General features: G+C 44.4%; 1 protein-coding gene across 1 annotated transcript in view; it reads right to left on the reverse strand.

The window, feature by feature from the left end:
• The window catches only part of MAN2B1 (mannosidase alpha class 2B member 1), a 90897-nt gene that overhangs the window by 43530 nt on the left and 27667 nt on the right, over positions 1–19700 (reverse strand). Inside the window, exons 4-7 of the mRNA XM_068274207.1 lie at positions 19062–19255; positions 14073–14205; positions 3259–3404; positions 511–627 (exon numbers count right to left, since the gene is read on the reverse strand). Of these exons, the coding sequence (XP_068130308.1) occupies positions 511–627; positions 3259–3404; positions 14073–14205; positions 19062–19255 (590 nt within the window). The remainder of the gene's footprint in view (positions 1–510; positions 628–3258; positions 3405–14072; positions 14206–19061; positions 19256–19700) is intronic.

A 19700-nucleotide genomic window follows, 5' to 3' on the forward strand; every position in this document is an offset into this window, starting at 1 on the left:
TTTTTTTCTTAGTTGTTTGGTGAAGGTAATATTGAACATTACAGTACTACCGTATGAAGTGTTTATTTTTCTTTTTGAAGTGTTTGCTCCTGGTGGCCTTTGGACTGAATGTATTGGTCTCTTCTGCTTGTGCCTTGCTGCATCCAATCTGGGACCCTGAGCTTGTAGCGCGATAGGTGTATAACTATATGTATTTACTGTGTACCTACTGTATGATAACAGCTGCTCCACTTCTCTACTGTACCACCACTGACCCTGTTGTACCAAAATCAATTCCAGGTACAACTCACATTGTATTTGGCAAAATAAATCATTCTGATTCTGAACTTTCTAGGCTGCTCGCAAATCAGCAAATTGTTTTAGAATAATCCTAATCATTTTTTTTTATTTGTATTTCAGTGCTAATCACAATATGTAACGCATTCTTAGAACAACCACATTCCCTTAAAGCCATGCACCAAAAACAGCTTTACTTTTATAATTACAGTGATTGTACAACTTTGACCTCACCTGAGCATTAACCAGGGTAATGAGCTTGTCCATATTCTTGAACCACGGGATGGAATTCTCATATTGAAAATCGGATCCCATCGTCATTATGAGGTGATTGGAGCGATACGCCTGTGCCTGGGAGAGAGAAAAAGCAATGCCACTAAGGGAAATATCAGGTAATCTACTCAAAATGAGTTCTACTTACCTGGGGCTTCCTCCAGCCCCTGGCAGCTTATGCGCGGCTCGGCGCAGCTCCAATCCCAGTCGGACTCCAGGTGAGAAGTACTGCACCTGTGCACAAAGGGCTACGGAAACGCGGTTGCGAGCAGCGCGGCTGCGTGCTCGCTAATGCGCAGAGGCTGCTGACCTCGCAGGGTTGGCAGCTGCTGCGGAGGGGATTTCCAGGAGACCGGCTTGGAGCAGAGCTGCAGCGAGGGACACAGAAGCTGCAAGGGAATGGAGGAAGCCCCAGGTAAGTAGATCTCATTTTCACTTAATTGCCTTATATTTCCTTTAAAGTAAACCTGTGACAATAAAGAGGGGGAGGAAAAAAAAGGTAGATACTTACCTCAGTAGAGGGAAGCCTGAGAGATACAGATACCAGCAGTGGCTTTGATGTTACATTTCAAATAAAAAAAAATCCACCTCTGCTAAGCTTTAGCTCTGATTTTTAAACATTAAAAAGTAGGAAGATGCTTACACAGCTATTAAATAATGCTTAGACATAATTTGTACATTGTAGTTTTATAACACTTGCTTGTATAGTTGTCCTTTAAATCCTCTTCCTTCCTTATCTGAACAGAGCAGTGCTTTTCAGCGCAGGAAGATTTGGGCGCAGCCAGCACCACCATAGGCCGTAATAGGAATTACAGCTATAGCGGCGCACAGTCAGTAACTTCGGCACCGTCAGAAGACAGAGCTGAAGTTACTTTTAAAAACACAATAATTCGGCCCTTAGCAATAGCTGGAAGCCGAATTATATCATTCCCCCAATATCCATGTGGACAGAGGGGGAATAGTAATTAACGTCGCCGGGAACTTGTGCAGCAGCAGAATAAGCCATATATCGGCTGTATCCTGCGCCCAAGTCTCCCGGCAGCGATTTCATATGTGTGCTATCTGAATGCTCTGAGCTTCAGTAACTTGTCTTCACCACATCTAGATGCTTAAGGGCCTGTTTCCACTAGCGGTGTGGAGGATCGCCGCATCGCCTCGTATCCCCCGCAGGTATTTCCGGTTGTCGTCCGTACAACCGGATGCGCTGTCATGCGGCTTTCTGTCGGAGGCTATGGGGAATTGGATGTGTGCTGCGGAAAACTGCAGCATTTTATCCATAAATTCCCCCGCATTGCATCGTGCCGAATCACGCAAGTTAATTCGCGTCAATGGAGACTCTTCCATTGACGTGAATTGGTTGCAGTTTCTTTGCGTTTTGATGCAGCTTCCGCATAGCAATGAGTGTAGTGGAAAAGGGCCCTAAATCCAAGGAGTTGCTGCTAGGTGATAGGCTGATCAGCTATTTGTGTTAAAAAACAGGTATACCTATTAAAGCAGTCAGTAAGTATCTAAACTCTACACACGTGCAGAATACACACTACAGCATGACATACAAAAACACCAAGACATGTAAGTGCTGCTCCGACTTACGAATGCCCGACTTACGGACGACCCGCCGATATGAACGGCATGAATTCTCTGTTTCCATGGGAACAAGTCAAAACTATTTTTTTCAAATTGGACTTGTAGTTTGAGAAAATAAATTTTAAAAAACTCAAAGAAAAAAAAAAAAAAAAGGCTTTTAAACTTTTATTAGCAGGTACAGAAGCCAGAGGTGACACAGAAGGACACTGGAGGCACAGAGGAGGTACAGAAGCCAGAGGTGACACAGAGAAGGACACTGGAGGCACAGAGGAGGTACAGTGGACAGAGATGGCACAGTGTTCCGACTTCAGAACAGATTTAGGTTAAGGTTAAGACCGAACCTACAGTCCCTATCTCGTTTGTTAACCGGGGACTACCTGTAGTACACACCAGTGATTAGCACAAATTATGATATTATTTTCGCAAAAATAATGTTTAAATCGCTAAAATGCAAACGAAAATCCTTTTGGAATAACTGTTATTTTTCACACTACATTATATTTGTGGTAAAACAACAATAAAAAAGTACTTTTTGCAAATTTTCGCCATATTGCGAAAATACAATGCATTTTCGCAAACATTTTCTCGAAATCGAAAATGGCACAGTGTTCTCCCCAGAATTTTATTTACAGCTGGGTGGGTGGGGAATGCAGAGCTTTTGCAACTTTGTTTACAGCATAGGAGAAGGATGAGGAGGTGAGCCAATGACAGCCAGGTGCTCGCCAAAATTAACAAACACAGAACATTTATAGCGTGCTTTTCTCCTGGCAGGCTCAAAGCGCCAGAGCTGCAGCCACTAGGACGCGCTCTCTAGGCAGTAGCAGTGTTAGGGAGACTTGCCCAAGGTCTCCTACTGAATAGGTGCTGGCTTACTAAACAGGCAGAGCAGAGATTCGAACCCAGGTCGCCCGTGTCAGAGGCAGAGCCCTTAACCATTACACTATCCTAGCCTGGTGGAGCACCCCGGCTAAAAGAGCCTGGGGAGAACACTGCGGCATTCCTGGCTTTGGCTAAAATTCGCAAGCAATACTGGTACAAACACCACAGGTAGAATATTCCAGCCACCTCACATTGCTACACCATAACATGCATACTAAGGACAGGCAAAAGATGAGGAGTCAGTACCTGATGGTCAGCAGCTGCCAGGAAACTGGATAACACGGCATCTGCATTATAATCTTCCATTTGTGGATCTTCCATAATTGGAGCATCATCACACAGCTGATCCCAGCAGAAGCCCTTGGGTGGGTTGTAGCCATTAGGAAGCACACCTGGGAGAGAAAGAGGGAGGCTCTGACCGACCACATGAATAAGGGACATGCAAACAGTCTTCAGATTAGAGTGAATCCAATTTTTGCATACAGAAGCTGTTGCAGCTATTCTGTGCACTGAGCTTTTCAGGAGACTGAAGACCGAGGTTTATAAATAAGCTAGTGGAAGAAACATGTTGGTTGCAAAAAAACTGCAAATTCACAATTTTTTTAGACTTTTCAATAAAGCTTAAAAGACAACTGAAGAGAGAGGGATATGGAGGCTTTGTTTTATGGAGGCCATATTTGTTTCCTTTTAAAAAAATAAGTTGCCTGGCTATCCTGCCAATCCTCTGCCTCTATTCATTTTTCGAAAAAAGTCAAAAGAAGGATGGGGGCTGGGCACCCGGCAGAGAATGGGGGTGAGCAACACCTGCTCTGGTGTAAAATATACAAGTCCTCACTTTTCTGGCCGCATAGACATGTTATGCACAGTGACGTGCTCACAGTTAGAAGAAGCAGAAGAAAGTACCCATTGTAGCGAAAAACATAAAGATAAAGAGACCGGGCACTGTCCTGTTGCAAATTGTTTACTGCTTGCAGCCAGATGACATGCGGTATTGAGTATAATCAAAACATCAAACCTGTCAGGTGTCTTGCATCATAATGGGAATGTAGACAATATATAATATACATAAACTTATACTTACTTAAATAACATAAACACTCACACAACCTCCAAGTTGGCATAAAATTGGCCGTGGCCTTCTTTATTGGTTATCATAAACTCAAAAGAGGTCCAAATAACTTTATTAAAATATAAATATAAATATAAAACTGTTATCAACCATCATAACAGATACCAACAGTTCACTGTGATCCACCACTACGGTTCAGACCACTTGTAATATTCAAGTTTTACCGAAAGGACCCCTTCATTAAGCTCGTCCACACTTGTGATGTGACTTGAGGAACCAATAAAGTTTGACCACGACGAGAAGTGCTTCACATAAGGGAAGGGTGGGTGGGGAGCTCCCCAGGCCGCTCTGGACTAAAGGCAGATTGCGCTGAGACGGACCTTTCTTTTATACACTGTACCTTGACCTGATTGGTTGCTGCAACATAGTATAAGCCCCAGCAACACCTGGCAGACTACCTTCTGCTCACCTGCCGACCAATCAGTACATGAGCTACATTTCTTTCCCTCACAACCTGTACCCAGAGGCCCAACCAATCAGCAGCCTATTTACCTCACAGCTTCACCTCCATGTTAAGTCTCTGACAGGAATACCACCTGTAATATAAAAACCATTCTAATTGCCACAATCCCATGTAGGGCCCATTTTATTATGCTATTGGCCCTTTTCATGGGAATGTAGACAATATATAATATACATAAACTTATACTTACTTAAATAACATAAACACTCACACAACCTCCAAGTTGGCATAAAATTGGCCGTGGCCTTCTTTATTGGTTATCATAAACTCAAAAGAGGTCCAAATAACTTTATTAAAATATAAATATAAATATAAAACTGTTATCAACCATCATAACAGATACCAACAGTTCACTGTGATCCACCACTACGGTTCAGACCACTTGTAATATTCAAGTTTTACCGAAAGGACCCCACCCGCCAGGCTCCTAGCCTGGCACCAACCCCACAGCCAACTCAATGCAACATTGGAGGTCCCAGTTAAAGATGTCGAGGCCAATGTCACTAAGATGTATTCCATCCTGCCTGTAAAGCCCTTGCGGACCACCTTCTAAATTAGTGTGTCTGAAAGTAAAAACTCCAATTTTTGGAAGAGACTTCTGAAGTTTGTGGTTAGTCCGTCTCCTCACCCTTTCACAAGGTAAAAGGTCAGGAGATGTCAACCACTTCCACCTAGGCACAATTTCAGAAAATACAATAACAGACTTCGGAAATAACGCTCTGAAAAGTGCCAGATCATCCTTAATGTTAAAGAATAGCTCAAGTGATTTTATTTTTCCGATGTCGTTACCGCCTAAGTGTATGATCAGAATATGTGGTGCAGGCCAAATCTTACATAAGTCAAACATAACATTTTTTAAACGAGACCATACCAGTCCTCGCACTCCATGCCAGTAGACTGTATATTCTTCCGGGTTCATGTTGAGGTTGGCGGAATAACAACGGCGAAAAGCTCTGTTATGGGCCCAAAAAATAAAAGAGTGGCCAATGATCCAGACCACAGTCTTTGAACCTGTAAATAAACAAAGTTTTAAGGGCGAACATAAAGTTTGAAAGCATTCGACTTCCATCTACCCACTTTTTGAATAACACTGTCGTGTAGGCCTAGCTTGTAAGCTTCTGTAGCTGCGCCTATGCGGAAGGAATGTGAAGTTAAACGCATATCCCCAATCCCTGCCGCATTCTTACAGAGTTTTAGCACTGCATTGAATTGGAATTGAGATAGCGGAAGGCCATTTGCATGACGCAACAGAGGGCCCTGTGAAATACCCCTGAATGTCAAATAATCACACAAATTTTTTAAGGGGCATAACTTATTACCTGACCAACTATGTAATTCGATCCAAGCTCCTTTACCAAGTTGGTCTGTTTTTGAGAATTTTAGGAAAAGCTTTATTGTTGCAGGAGTGACCAAAACGTCCTCATAAAGCAAACCTCCGGCTTGTAATAGAGAAGGAGAAATGAGCTCAGAAATCCTAAGGGCGCCAAAAAACATTAAAGTAAAGGCGCAACGAAAAAGCTGTGTTTCAAAAGTAGATAAGCAAACTGTTTTTGTTGCTTCCCAAAGCCGTTCCAATAAAGGAATAGAAATCGGCTGTCTGTTGTCAGGTTTGTGAGAAACCCGACGCATGCCCTTCAGAGCTTGCTTTACTGTAAAATAAGAATTACAAGCCGGTAAATTGTTTAATTTTAAGAAAAATGAAATGCCCGCTAGGGTTTTTGCAATATGAGAATGAGATGAACCCTTATGCATACAAAAGGATATAAATTGCAGCACCAATCCTTCTGTCACTTCCCACTCGTTGAAACCAGCATTGTTAGTAAAATTCACCCAGTCTTTCCATGCACTTGAATAAGCCTTCCAAGTTGCCATGGAAACTGATTGTTTTATTCTATTACAAATTAGTTCCAAATCAGCTCCCACAAGAATGCAGGCACCTCTTCTCCTACGGGATGTGCAGCGGGAGCCAGGGCACGAAACCTCTCCATCTGGAAGCGGGACAGAGCATCCGCAATATCATTTTTAATGCCAGGCATGTGTTCTGCTTTTAACCATATGTTAAATTTCAGTGTATATAAGACTAACAACCTCAATAGCTTCACTACAATAGGTGACTTTGATGCCAAACAATTAATGGCGTATACTACACCTTTATTATCTGACTGTACCAGGATTCTTTTCCCATGAAAATGGGGGCCCCAAATATAAATAGATGCTACTACTGGGAAAAGTTCTAATAAAACTATGTTACTTGTCACCTCCTTTTGAAACCACTCCCTTGGCCACCGGGCATTAAACCAATGATTATCCCAGAACGCCCCGCAGCCCACGCTGCCGGAAGCGTCTGTGAAGAAATTTAAATGACTGTTGGTGAAAAATTGATCTTGCCACACTGAACGACCATTATAGTCATTCAGAAAGTCAGCCCAGACCAAAAGATCTTCCTTTAGGTCCGAAGTGACCCTGATATGTGCAAAAGGCGATTTAAGACCAGTCGTTGATCTAGCCAAACGCTTAGAAAATACACGACCCATGGGCATTATGCGAGTGGCAAACGCTAAGCATCCTAACAAAGACTGCATCTCTTTTAGCAGAACCTTTTTCCGCCTCAAAACATAAAAAATTAACGTTCTAAGCTTTTGTAACTTCTCGCTGGGTAACCTAAATTCCATTTTAGACGAATCTATTGTTATACCTAGAAATTCGATACACGTACACGGGAAAACAGTTTTTTCCCTTGCCAAAGGAATACCAAATTCCTCGCATATTACAAAAAACGCTGTCAGTAATTTACTGCAAACTTCCGAATTTGGACTACCGATAAATAGAAAATCATCTAAATAGTGCATCAGGGACGTTTGTCCTGTAGTAACTACAAAAACCCACTCCAAAAAAGTGGAAAAGGCTTCAAAGTAACTGCAGGACAATGAACATCCCATAGGGAGGCATTTGTCAAAATAAAATTCATTTTCAAAATGAAAACCTAACGAATTAAAACTGTCAGGATGAATGGGTAGTAACCTGAAAGCAGATTTGATATCTGCCTTTGCTAAAAGTGAATTGTGACCCAAAGGACGCAACAGCTCCAAAGCTTTATCAAAAGAGGTGTATGCTACAGAAGACATATCACTTGATATGTCGTCATTCAACGAACCACCCTTAGGGTAAGAAAGATGATGAATTAATCTGAATGAACCTGGTTCCTTCTTTGGAACAATACCCAATGGTGATAAACGGAAGCTTGTAAAAGGAGGTGACAAAAAGGGGCCAGCAACTCTACCTTCCTGCAGCTCTTTTTTAATCTTATCCCTAACAATCTCTGTATGTACACTAACAGATTTTAAGTTATTGACTAAAAAACAGCCATCACCGGTGTAGACTGGCAGGCGGAACCCATAGCTGAAACCATCAGTTAGAAGAACTGCTTTCGCCTTGTCTGGATAAATTGTGAGCCATGGAAGAATGCTTCCCAGTTTCACCGGCGTGGCTGCTTTTGAGAAAAATTTCTTTGGGAGTGGAAGGCTGCGTTGCTGCTTTTTTGAAGCACTTGGCTATAGGGTGAGAACCTGCGCCAAAACCGCATTCATGGCGGTATTTGCAATTGCCTTTTTTTTTTGTCTGAAAGCCTCATCGTAGCTAAACCAAGCTAGCCCTCCAAATGACCTGTATGCTTCTGATATCGAATCTAAATACCTAAACATTTGTGGGCATTTGTCAGGAAACCGTTCACCCAATACGCTGGCGTAAATACAAAACGCCTGCAACCAATTATTAAATGATCTATGTATTGGGCGTCTCCTATCCTCCTCACTTTTGTCATCCTTTTTATCCTTTAGAAATTCCTTTGTCTGCGGTAACAAAGACAGCAAATCCACATAATCCCCTTTCCATATCTTTTCTTTTGTAGCTGCAGACAAATGAAAGCCCAATGGGGATAACTCACAAGATAAGTGTCCCTTGTAAGCGGATTCCGCTATACCAGGCTTAGTCACAGGCAGGATTTGTTGACCCAATACAGGAGCCTGTGAAGGAGTTAAAGGCAGCTCAGACTCAGCAGGAAGCGACCTATCTGTTAGCTGACCCAGTTCTGGATTACCACCTACCCATACATTACTAGCAGATGCCTGATTTTTCCCCTTTAAAACTTCCATCACAGCATTCAATAAGACAGACAGTTGAGAAGCATTGTCATACATACCAATGCCAGCATCAGCAGGAAGGGTTGGTGGCTGCTGGACAACCACAGGAATTCCATGGGCTGCTCCACCGCTGGGCGCGCCGCCGGCATGGAGCTGAGCATCGCCGCTGGCCGCAGGCGGAGCGGGCGTCCCAGGTTGCCCTGGTAACCCATACTCCCCCGATCTGGCCTGCGCGCGCTGGCTCCCACCGCCAGGGCAGACGCCGTACTGTACGGAAGAGGCTAGGGGCGGAGCTTCTTCTCCCCGCTCGCCGACGTCACTGGAGCCAGAGGATTCATCGCCGGCGGCGTCCCGATTGGTCGCTGCAAAGTGGGCGGGGCCAGCGCCGGAGCCGACTGCTCCCAGCGCTACAGCCGAAGGACCTGGAACTTCGCCCCGCCCACCAGCCGAAGCGACCCGGTTGGTCGCTCTTTCAAATCCGGATGGCCCCGCCTCCGCCTGAGCCAGATTGGTCGGCGCTAGGAAGGCAGGAGGGCGGGCTTCCAACGGACCGGACTTCGCCGCCACTGCCAGCTTGCTAGATGGGTCTCCGCTCTGCCGGTTCTTCTTCCCGGATGCCGCACCGCTGCTCGCCGACACTCCGCTTCTGGGCCTGGAACCTCCGCCGGCGACTCCCTCAGGCGAGTAAGGCCTCTTCTTCTTCCTGAGTCGCTTCGCCGACTTCTCCGCTGTCTCGCTTGCTCTTCCCTCTTCCATCTGCCGCTGCTCCTCCATCCATCGCAGGCATTTCTCCAAGGTCTCCCGACCTCCCGGCTCTTCAGCCTTGGCAGCCAACAGCCTTAATATGTCCATGGCGGCGGGGGCTCCGTATTACAGCTCAGTATCACAGCTCTTGAGCTCCCCAGGCCGCTCTGGACTAAAGGCAGATTGCGCTGAGACGGACCTTTCTTTTATACACTGTACCTTGACCTGATTGGTTGCTGCAACATAGTATAAGCCCCAGCAACACCTGGCAGACTACCTTCTGCTCACCTGCCGACCAATCAGTACATGAGCTACATTTCTTTCCCTCACAACCTGTACCCAGAGGCCCAACCAATCAGCAGCCTATTTACCTCACAGCTTCACCTCCATGTTAAGTCTCTGACAGGAATACCACCTGTAATATAAAAACCATTCTAATTGCCACAATCCCATGTAGGGCCCATTTTATTATGCTATTGGCCCTTTTCATTTCATGGATACATCCAGTGAGGCTTGCGGGGGGGTGTGGTGACCAGGGGGTGATGGATGTGCACAACAGCCGTTTCGCGCTCTGTAGCGCTTGCTCACGTGCGTATCCGGGCAAATGACGGCGCTTCTGAGTCTCGGCTATCTAGACCCGAGGCTCCGCCCACAGCACACGTCATTGGTCCGTGAGTGAAGGTTACAGGAAGTGTTTCATGCTAGGATGTGAAGAGCGTGGGTACTGGCGGAAGTTGCCTGCCAGTGAGTCCATGCGGGCGCCATTACTGGCAAGAATACATGTAGAGTAAATTACGTGAAACGAATGGGATCATCATTATGTGATAAGAGGGGATTAGCCCATTGTGTAAAAACATGGATAGTGATTAGTGATATTCTGTGCATTAATTTACCTCATTTAGTGAAAACATAACACCACATATCAAGCATAACTGCGGAAGTCATGCAACTCCATTTAACATTTTAAAGGTGAATATAAACTGTTTTAAAACCATTACGTTTATTCGGAAATACCTACTACCTAAGCTAAAAACACTATGGGGGAGCCTACCATTCAGTGCATGTGTGTAAGGAAACGTTCCACCAGTATTGGCTTGTTACCCTGGAATCGCCACCCCAAGGCAACACCACGACCGATATGTCAAGAAAGACGCATAGCTCAGGCATATAACATGTTTTCTTGATCCCTAAAGCAGGATGGCCAATCTCTTCTTAGGAGGTCCATCTTCGCCCACCCTCACTAATCACTATCCATGTTTTTACACAATGGGCTAATCCCCTCTTATCACATAATGATAATCCCATTCGTTTCACGTAATTTACTCTACATGTATTCTTGCCAGTAATGGCGCCCGCATGGACTCACTGGCAGGCAACTTCCGCCAGTACCCACGCTCTTCACATCCTAGCATGAAACACTTCCTGTAACCTTCACTCACGGACCAATGACGTGCGCTGTGGGCGGAGCCTCGGGTCTAGATAGCCGAGACTCAGAAGCGCCTTCATTTGCCCGGATACGCACGTGAGCAAGCGCTACAGAGCGCGAAACGGCTGTTGTGCACATCCATCACCCCCTGGTCACCACACCCCCCCCCCCCCCCGCAAGCCTCACTGGATGTATCCATGAAATTATGATGCAAGACACCTGACAGGTTTGATGTTTTGATTATACTCAATACCGCATGTCATCTGGCTGCAAGCAGTAAACAATTTGCAACAACAGGACAGTGCCCGGTCTCTTTATTCATTTTTCTGCATGCAAATTAGTTTTGGAAGCTAACATCCTACATTGTGTTATTTTGTGGTGCATCTGTTTTAAATGCAAACGTCTTGTATTCAGTTTTTATTCTGAGCTTAGGGATGTGGTGCATAGCTTAGCATCCATTTTTAATACAAGGTGTGTATTTGCCTCTAGGGGGCTCTGCACACCTCTGTTGCTAGTCATTTCAGATGTGGCCTGGTTTTAGGAGCGTTGACAATTCTGCCCTCAATTTATTTTAGCCATAGACCCTGAACAAGCATGCAGCAGATAAGATATTTCTAACATTGTCAGATCTGACAAGATTAGCTGCATGCTTATTTCTGGTGTTATTGAGACTACTGCAGCCAGATAGATCAGCAATGCTGCCAGGGAACTGGTGTTGCTTAAAAGGAAATAAATATGGCAGCCTCCATTAGTGATGGTTAAGTAGATGCAAATAACTTCGAGTTGATGCAAATTTATGCCATTTTTATGCAAATGTATGCAGCTTGAAAACGAACCAATCAAATCCTGCTGAGGTAAAATTCGATTGGTTGATTTTCAAGCTGCATAAATTTGCATCTACTCAAAAGTTATTTGCATCTACTTGACCATCACTAGCCTCCATAACCCGCTTCATTTGTCCTTTAAAGCACCCCTGGAGTAAAAAAAAAAAAAAAAGCAAAAAAAACACAAAACCAACTGAAATAAGCCTATTCCGACGACGCTAGATTGCGAAAGCAGTCGGAAAGAAGACAGGCTGCGGATCAGCTTACACGCGCAAGTTTTTATTAGGGGATCCCAGTTCCTGGGTCCCATATGAAAGTCTTTATTTTTCTGTTTTTTTACGGTCTATACCGATTGTTTTTACAATAAGCGGTTTACACTTAGAGTTGCCGGTTTTTGTTGTGTTTATATATTGGCCTTCCTGGATACCATATATCAAAATGAGGGAGTGGTGGAAGTTTGGGTCAATATCTGCTTGAGGTTCGTTAGGATTACCACTGAATGTGAGAGACTTACAACCTTATAATGTGGGTTGTTGGCAGCTGTTAAGCCCCTCTGAGGCCCAGTGCACACCAAAACTGCTAGCAGATCCGCAATACGCTAGCGGTTTTGGGAGCTGATTTCAGAGCGATTCTAGGTATGTTTAGAGAGGTTTTCTAAACATACCTAGCGGATTTGGGTGCGTTTTTGTGTAGCAGATTACACATATTGTTACAGTAAAAGCTGTTACTGAACAGCTTCTGTAACAAAAATGCCTGGCAAACCGCTCTGAAGTAGAGTTTTTCAGAGCGGTTTACGGTTTTCCTATACTTTACATTGACGAAACGCTTCCGAAATCCGCAAACGCGCAGCAGGAGGCGCGTTTGCGGCTTGGCAAAAACCTCAAACCGCCGGTGTGCACCATCCCATTGCAATACATTAGCCAAGCGTTTTTCCAGGCGGATGCGGCCGGCGGATCGCTCCAAAAACCGCTCGGTGTGCACTAGGCCTTACTCTTTTCTGGTGATGGTTGGCCACAAGACTATGTGAGGTTGGAATATCACTGTGGTGAAGTTTTATTGACTGTATTTATTCCTCTGATCTGCGTGGACGTCTTAATACTAATTTTGTGGCCTTTGGACATTGTTCATTCTATGTTCTATTTCCTTGGCGCTGATAAATGGTTTGCTTGAAATAAGCCTATGAAGGGCTAGATTATCTAATTCTTAGCCTGGTGCTGCTCATTGTCTTTGAGATCTCTCCCAATCTCTGTCTTCTCTCCACATATTCCCAGAAGCTTGAGCGAGCAATGACCAGGGAGTCTGAACTCTGCATCCATGAGTTCCATATCACAGATGCGCAGTGAAAAAAAAGCTCTTGGATCTTGTCACCAATGGGGGGAGGGGAGGTAAAGAAACTTTTGGGAGGATATTGAATGGAGGGATCCGATACAAAAGGGGACGGGAGACCGCAAAGACAAAGCAGCATCAGAAGGCTAAAGATTAGGCAATCTGGGCCAACGTGAGCCTAATTCAATTTTTTCTTCTCTGATTTAGGGGTACCTACAGTCGTCATTCAGTGTCAGGATAGTGTAATGGTTAAGGGCTCTGCCTCTGACACAACCTGGGTTCAACTCTCAGTAAGCCAACACCTATTCAGTAAGGAGTTCTTGGGCAAGACTCCCTACCACTGGTACTACCTACTGAGTGCGCTCTGGTGGCTTGGAGTCCGTCAGGAGGTAAGCGCTACACAAATATAGGAAGTATTATTTAGATCTGCTTTCATTACAAGAACTGTTTAGGCAGCAAAGGACAGAGTCAGTGGGGTAGCAATAGGGAATGCAGAGGTTGTGAATACACTGGGGCCCTTGGACAAGAGGAGCCCACTAAGGTCCTCCCTCAACCGCTCTTCAATGGTGCCATGCTGGCAATGATCACTTCTATATATGCTCTGGATAGTTGTAATCATTAAGCTGTCCGCTCCTCTGCTTACATCTTATCCCGAGTATGTCCTTGGCAGGTTTTCTGGCCCAATATGAATGGCTACGTAAAGAATGCTTGGGGGGGGGGGCCTATGTAAATCTTGCACTGTGGCCCAATGCTCCTTAGCTACGCTACTGGACAGAGTCTCCTGCACATGTATTAAAAAGCATAGGATCAGGAGAACAGCCAGTAAAGTAGCACTATTAGAACTTTCTATAACGTACTGGCCTGCATGGCAGCTGCACAGCATTTCATAAAAACAACCAATGTTATCCCATGTGCTGCTACATAGTGTGCAGTGCTATTCTGCCCCATTCCTGCATAGTCAGTCAGGACATGCTGTACACAGAACGACTCAGAGTAGCTACTCACTGACCGGTAAAGAGATCGGCACTGGGTGGTTGAAAATCATCACTCGCTCTCCAAATCATCTCCATGTGCTTTGTTGACTCTCTGTTCATTTTATCCTGATAATCCAGCCGGCCAAAGAAGAAACCATCAAATCCCATCTATGGAAGAGAACAGGAAACACCCACACAAGTCTTTAATAAGACCTATAGCAACATGCAAATGCGAACAACTAAAAAAAACCTCTTTCAATGGAATCCTGAATCCACCAGCTGCCTGTCTGATCAAAGTGTGTATCTCAACTACTGACACCTATCAAACAACTAGATATTTCACATAGGAAATAAAAGATGGTCTGCTGCCATGTTCCACAGGTGAGGATCTGGAGAATGCATAGAACATTAGTAGCAAAGAAAAGAGATCTTATTTTTATTTTCAGCTATATAGCTTTTTTATAACATTGCATCATTCTGTGATATTTGTAGTTTACAAACCACACTGTATTTTAAGCTATGAAACAAAGCAGAACTAATGACCCTTTGAACTTTACTGCAGTAAAACCTTATCTCAAGCTTTCTCTCACCATCACCATAATATGTTCTGTTAGACACCCTCTCAACAGATGCACCTATGGTCTCCACCCCCACCCTTTAGATTGTAAGCCTCTGGCAGGGCCCTCCTCCCTAATGTATCCAGCTTGATTATGCAATCTTACTGACAATCACCCCTCTTGTGGACTAGAACAGTCTCTATTTTGACCCATGACACTGTATTATCAAATAATTTGCATGATCCTGTTTTGTTGTGAGTTTCCTGTATGACCTGCCTTGTATGTTAACCCTTTTATCTATTGTGCAGCACTGCGTAATATGTTGGCGCTTTATAAATACAATTATGATGATTATTATTATTATTATTAATAATAATAATTACTGGTTTTCGTTTGTTTACGTGCTTCAGAAAACAGGACCGACTTCAACCCAAGTTTGGTCAGAGAAGCTCTTTTGCATAGATAACTGAAGTTTCTTAACTCTTCCTGTACTGGAAAATAATGCGAGATTCTTTTCTTGGTTACTAATGTTCTATTTCTTAGCTGTACTACACATACAATTCATAATAAGTTTATTTTTGCTTCAGGTTTGCTTTACAGCCAACTCAACCCCAAATTGGGCAAGGCAAAGTCTAATGGCGGCCAGAATAATACATGAAATGTAAACATGCATAATAAAGGCAATTTACAGATGTCCCTGATGAGTTATGATGAAACGTGTTGGGTGGAGCTTATGACGATCGCGTGGGAACGTTTTACGGATATGCGAATTTTCTATTGTTGGATTGGGAGTGCAATTTATTTTAAAATGTATTAGGCTGGGTGCACACAACAGAACATGAAAGGCTGCGTTTTATGTCATGTTTTCATTTTATGTTGTGTGCGTTTTTGGTGCGTTTGCGGTTTTTAACGCAGATGTGTTTAAACCTTTTACGTGCGTTTTAATGCATTTGCGGTTCGCATACGCATGTGCATTTTGTAAGCGTTTTTAGATTTCCATTTATGAAAATCACTAGGAAGACAACATGAAGCAGAAATGGATCACAAAACAATTTTTGGGGGGGAAAAAACCCCATACAAAAATGCATCGAAAACGCATTCCATTGCGTTTTCATGGACTTTCATTATGTGAGGTTTTGCATATTATGCAACAAAACCAGCATTTTTGAAAACTCACACATATAAAAAAAACGCATGTGTTTTTTTATATGCGTTTTTCCTGCGGCCCATACACTTCCTTTAGCGGCAAAAATGCAGCATTTTCTACAACGCTAGCGTTTCTGCAATGTGTGCACCCAGCCTTAAAGAAGTGATACGCCCCGAGAGGCAGGTTTTGAGTTTTTAAAGGATGAGCGGATAAGGCTGCCATACATCCAGCAAGAGGGACAGTGATCCCATAAAGTGCCTTTTGCTGTTCCGTGGTGGAATCAGCATTGGGAGCTGGTAAACACAATCAGAAGGCATGCTGTTGGAGGCCTGTCACCTGCTGCAGACCTGGAGGGGGGGGGGGGGGGGGGGAACGATTATAATACACAGCAGTACCATTGCAGTGTTACGCTATGTTGGTTCTTTGTATGAACCATAAGGTACAGTTCCTGTGAAAGTTGATGCAGGTGACAGACGAGGAGGAGTTAAATCAATCGCAGTTGCCGTTCTGTTTTAAGGTGCAGCTGTACATTTGAGCGCATGTTGTTGGGTCGATGTATGTAGATTAGAATTGAAATTGGGCGCCCTAGCGTATGACAGAATCGCTGCAGGCACTTGTGTTGACCGGAGGAAGTGGGCTAAGACCCGTGGAACGCGTTGTCTAACGTGCATGAATAAACATTTCTTTATCAATTACTGATGATTTGTTCTTCTGAGAAGCTAAGACTTCACACTCAGGGCACCTCCGCCAGTGTTTAGTTTATGTAGAATCATGTAGCGAGCCTAGCTACATGATAGCCGCTGTGCAGCGGCATCCCCCCACCCGCTCCGATCGCCTCCGGCGATCTGCGGTCAGGAAATCCCGGCACAGCAGGTAGCGGCGAATTGCCGGCGATCGGTGTGCAAACGCAGTTAGCAAAGTGCTAGCTGCGTGTAGCAAAAAAATAAAAATAAATAAAATTCTGCAAATCGGCCCAGCAGGGTATGAGAAATCCTCCTGCGTGGAAGGTTAAGATTGGTGTCCTACAGTATTACACTGGGCTTGATTCACTTAGCTGTGCTGCAGCAGGGAGTGTTAGAATCCCCTGCAATTTGATTGGTCCAACAGCCTGACTGTCAAGTGACAGGCAGCCTACAGGGCTAATCAAAGTGCAGGAATATCGTACTTTGAAACTACTGGACCCACCGGGGCTCCGGGCGGGTTCAGTGGAGCGCTCGTTAAGTGTAACAAAGTGCTCTTTAAACTATCTGAGCCCAGCATAATTTGTCTGCGCACGCTATGGCTGCATAGCATGCGCAGGGGATTATAACACTGCCTGCTGTCATTAAAGTGGATCCGAAATAAACTTTTACGCATTGCATAATTGTGTTCCTTTCATATAGTTTATAGGGCATTCCCCATGCCTATATATATATATATATATATATATATATATATATATATATATATATATATATATATATATATATATATATATATATATATATATATATATATATATATATATATATATATATATATATATATATATATATATATATATATATATATATATATATATATATATATATATATATATATATATATATATATATATATATATATATATATATTTTTTTTTTATTTATATTATTTTTATTTTTGTTTAATACTCTAATTCCCAATAAAATAAACAAGCCTCGCCCACAGCTTCTCCAGTGCCTTGGCACTCAGACCCATGTATCAAGGGCTTAACCTCCTTAGCGGTAACCCCGTGTGTGACACGGGGTAAGCCGCCGGAGGGTGCCGCTCAGGCGCTGCTGGGCCGATTTTCATAATTTTTTTTTTTGCTGGACGCAGCTAGCACTTTGCTAGCTGCGCCAGCACCCCGATCGCCGCCGCCGCGCGCCCGATCGCCGCAATCCGGTGCGGCGTGCGGCACCCCCCCCCAGACCCCTGCGCTGCCTGGCCAATCAGTGCCAGGCAGCGACAAGGGGTGGATCGGGTCTCCCAATGACGTCCCGACGTCGGTGACGTCATCCCGCCCCGTCGCCATGGCGACGGGGGAAGCCCTCCAGGAAATCCCGTTCTTTGAACGGGATTTCCTGATCGCCTATCGCCGGAGGCGATCGGCGGGGCTGGGGGGATGCCGCTGAGCAGCGGCTATCATGTAGCGAGCCCTGGTGTAGTGCTCGCTACATGATTTAAAAAAAAAAAAAAAAAAAACTGCTGCGCTGCCCCCTGGCGGTATTTTTCATACCGCCAAGGGGGTTAAGGAGGAGGAGTGTTATTAGACACAGATTTCAGATGCAGAGGGGAGGAGGGAGGAGGAGAGGGGAGTGAAGCTTTCACAGGCTGAGGGGAGGAGATGCAGATCAGCTTGCCTGTGTGTAATGTTTACAAGCCGAACATGGCTGCTCCCATTGTATCAAGGGAAGAAATAATTATAAACTGTTGAAGCTGTTTGCAGCTAGATGTGTTGTGTAAGCTATCTAAATTTTAGATAAGACATATAGACAACTTACTTGTTCTAGTTAGTTTTTTTTTATCTCAGATCCGCTTTAAAGGGACACTTAAGGCAACCCCCAAAAAAATGAGCTTTACTCACCTGGGGCTTCTACCAGCCCCCTGCAGCTGTCCGGTGCCCTCACAGTCTCGCTCCGATGCTCCAGTCCCCCGCCGGCAGCCAATTCCGTTTTTGGTGACAAGTGCCGACAGGCCTGGGAACGCTAGTGATTCTTCGCAATCCTGGCCGCAATAGCGCCCTCTATACTGCTATTGCGGCCAGGATTGCAAAGAATCACTCACGTTCCCAGGCCTGTTGCCAAAAACTAAAGTGGCTGCCGGCGGGGGACAGGAACATCGGAGCGAGACTGCGAGGGCACAGGATGGCTGCAGGGGGCTGGTAGAAGCCCCAGGTGAGTAAAACTTTTTTTGGGTTGTAGCAGCGCAGCTTAGTGAATCAAGTCCACCATCTCTTGTTTTTTGGAGGGAATAAGGATTTAAGATAATGAACAGGAGTTTGATTTGCACATGCCCCACCCCTCCTCTGGAATCCCCTGCCACAAGACATCCGTCACTCTCCAACCTTTAATATCTTTAAACGTTCCCTCCAAACTCACTTTTTCCGACAAAGAATATGCTTAACCTTATTAGGCCATTCTCCCTTTGACAAAGTTTTACTCCTACTAGATATCCAAAAACCACGCAGACTCTAGGTAGGATTATTGTATACTACCCCACCTCTTGTTCCTCCCACAACTGTACAATTGAACAGACTGTAAAATAATCATGAAGGGTACAGCTACAGTGGGTTTAGTAGGATAGACAGACTCATGTACCTGTGCAAACAGCAAAGCCTGTTCCCGGGAGTGTCCAAACGGATCGATGTGCCAGGCCACCCGCGGCCTACCGCACTCACCAAATGTATTCTGCAAGAACTGCAAGCCTAGTGTCATCTGGTCAATGATGCCATTGTAGTGTGTGGCGGCTTCATCGTTCATAGACCAACCGCCATTTATAAACTCCAAGCGGCCTGACGCGAAAGAAAATACAGAAAAGGATCAACAAGTGCCATGACTGAGCAGAAAAAGCTCCTGGTGCTCAAAGTAATGACATCTTTGGCATAGAAGGATAAAAGGAAACAGAGAACGCACAGAGGTATGTGGATCCAGTGTGAACAAACCTCTGAATTTACATTATGCAGATTTACCACAGGTCAGGTATCAGGTGGCCACCATCAGGTCAGGTACTTTGCTACTGAGGTTGTTTTCACAATTCAGCGCAGCTCTGATCACTTTGGCAATAAATGTATCCCTACTATCACACTAAATTATCTAGTTTTTTTTTTTTACCACTTCAGCCTTCAGTCGTTTTTCACCTTATGCAGCTGAGCAATTTTCACCTCCCATTCATTCGCCAATAACTTTATCACTACTTATCACAATTAATCTTGTTTTTTCTGCCACCAATTAGGCTTT

Source organism: Hyperolius riggenbachi, chromosome 3 (assembly GCF_040937935.1).
Source record: "Hyperolius riggenbachi isolate aHypRig1 chromosome 3, aHypRig1.pri, whole genome shotgun sequence".
Taxonomy (NCBI): Eukaryota; Metazoa; Chordata; class Amphibia; order Anura; family Hyperoliidae; genus Hyperolius; species Hyperolius riggenbachi.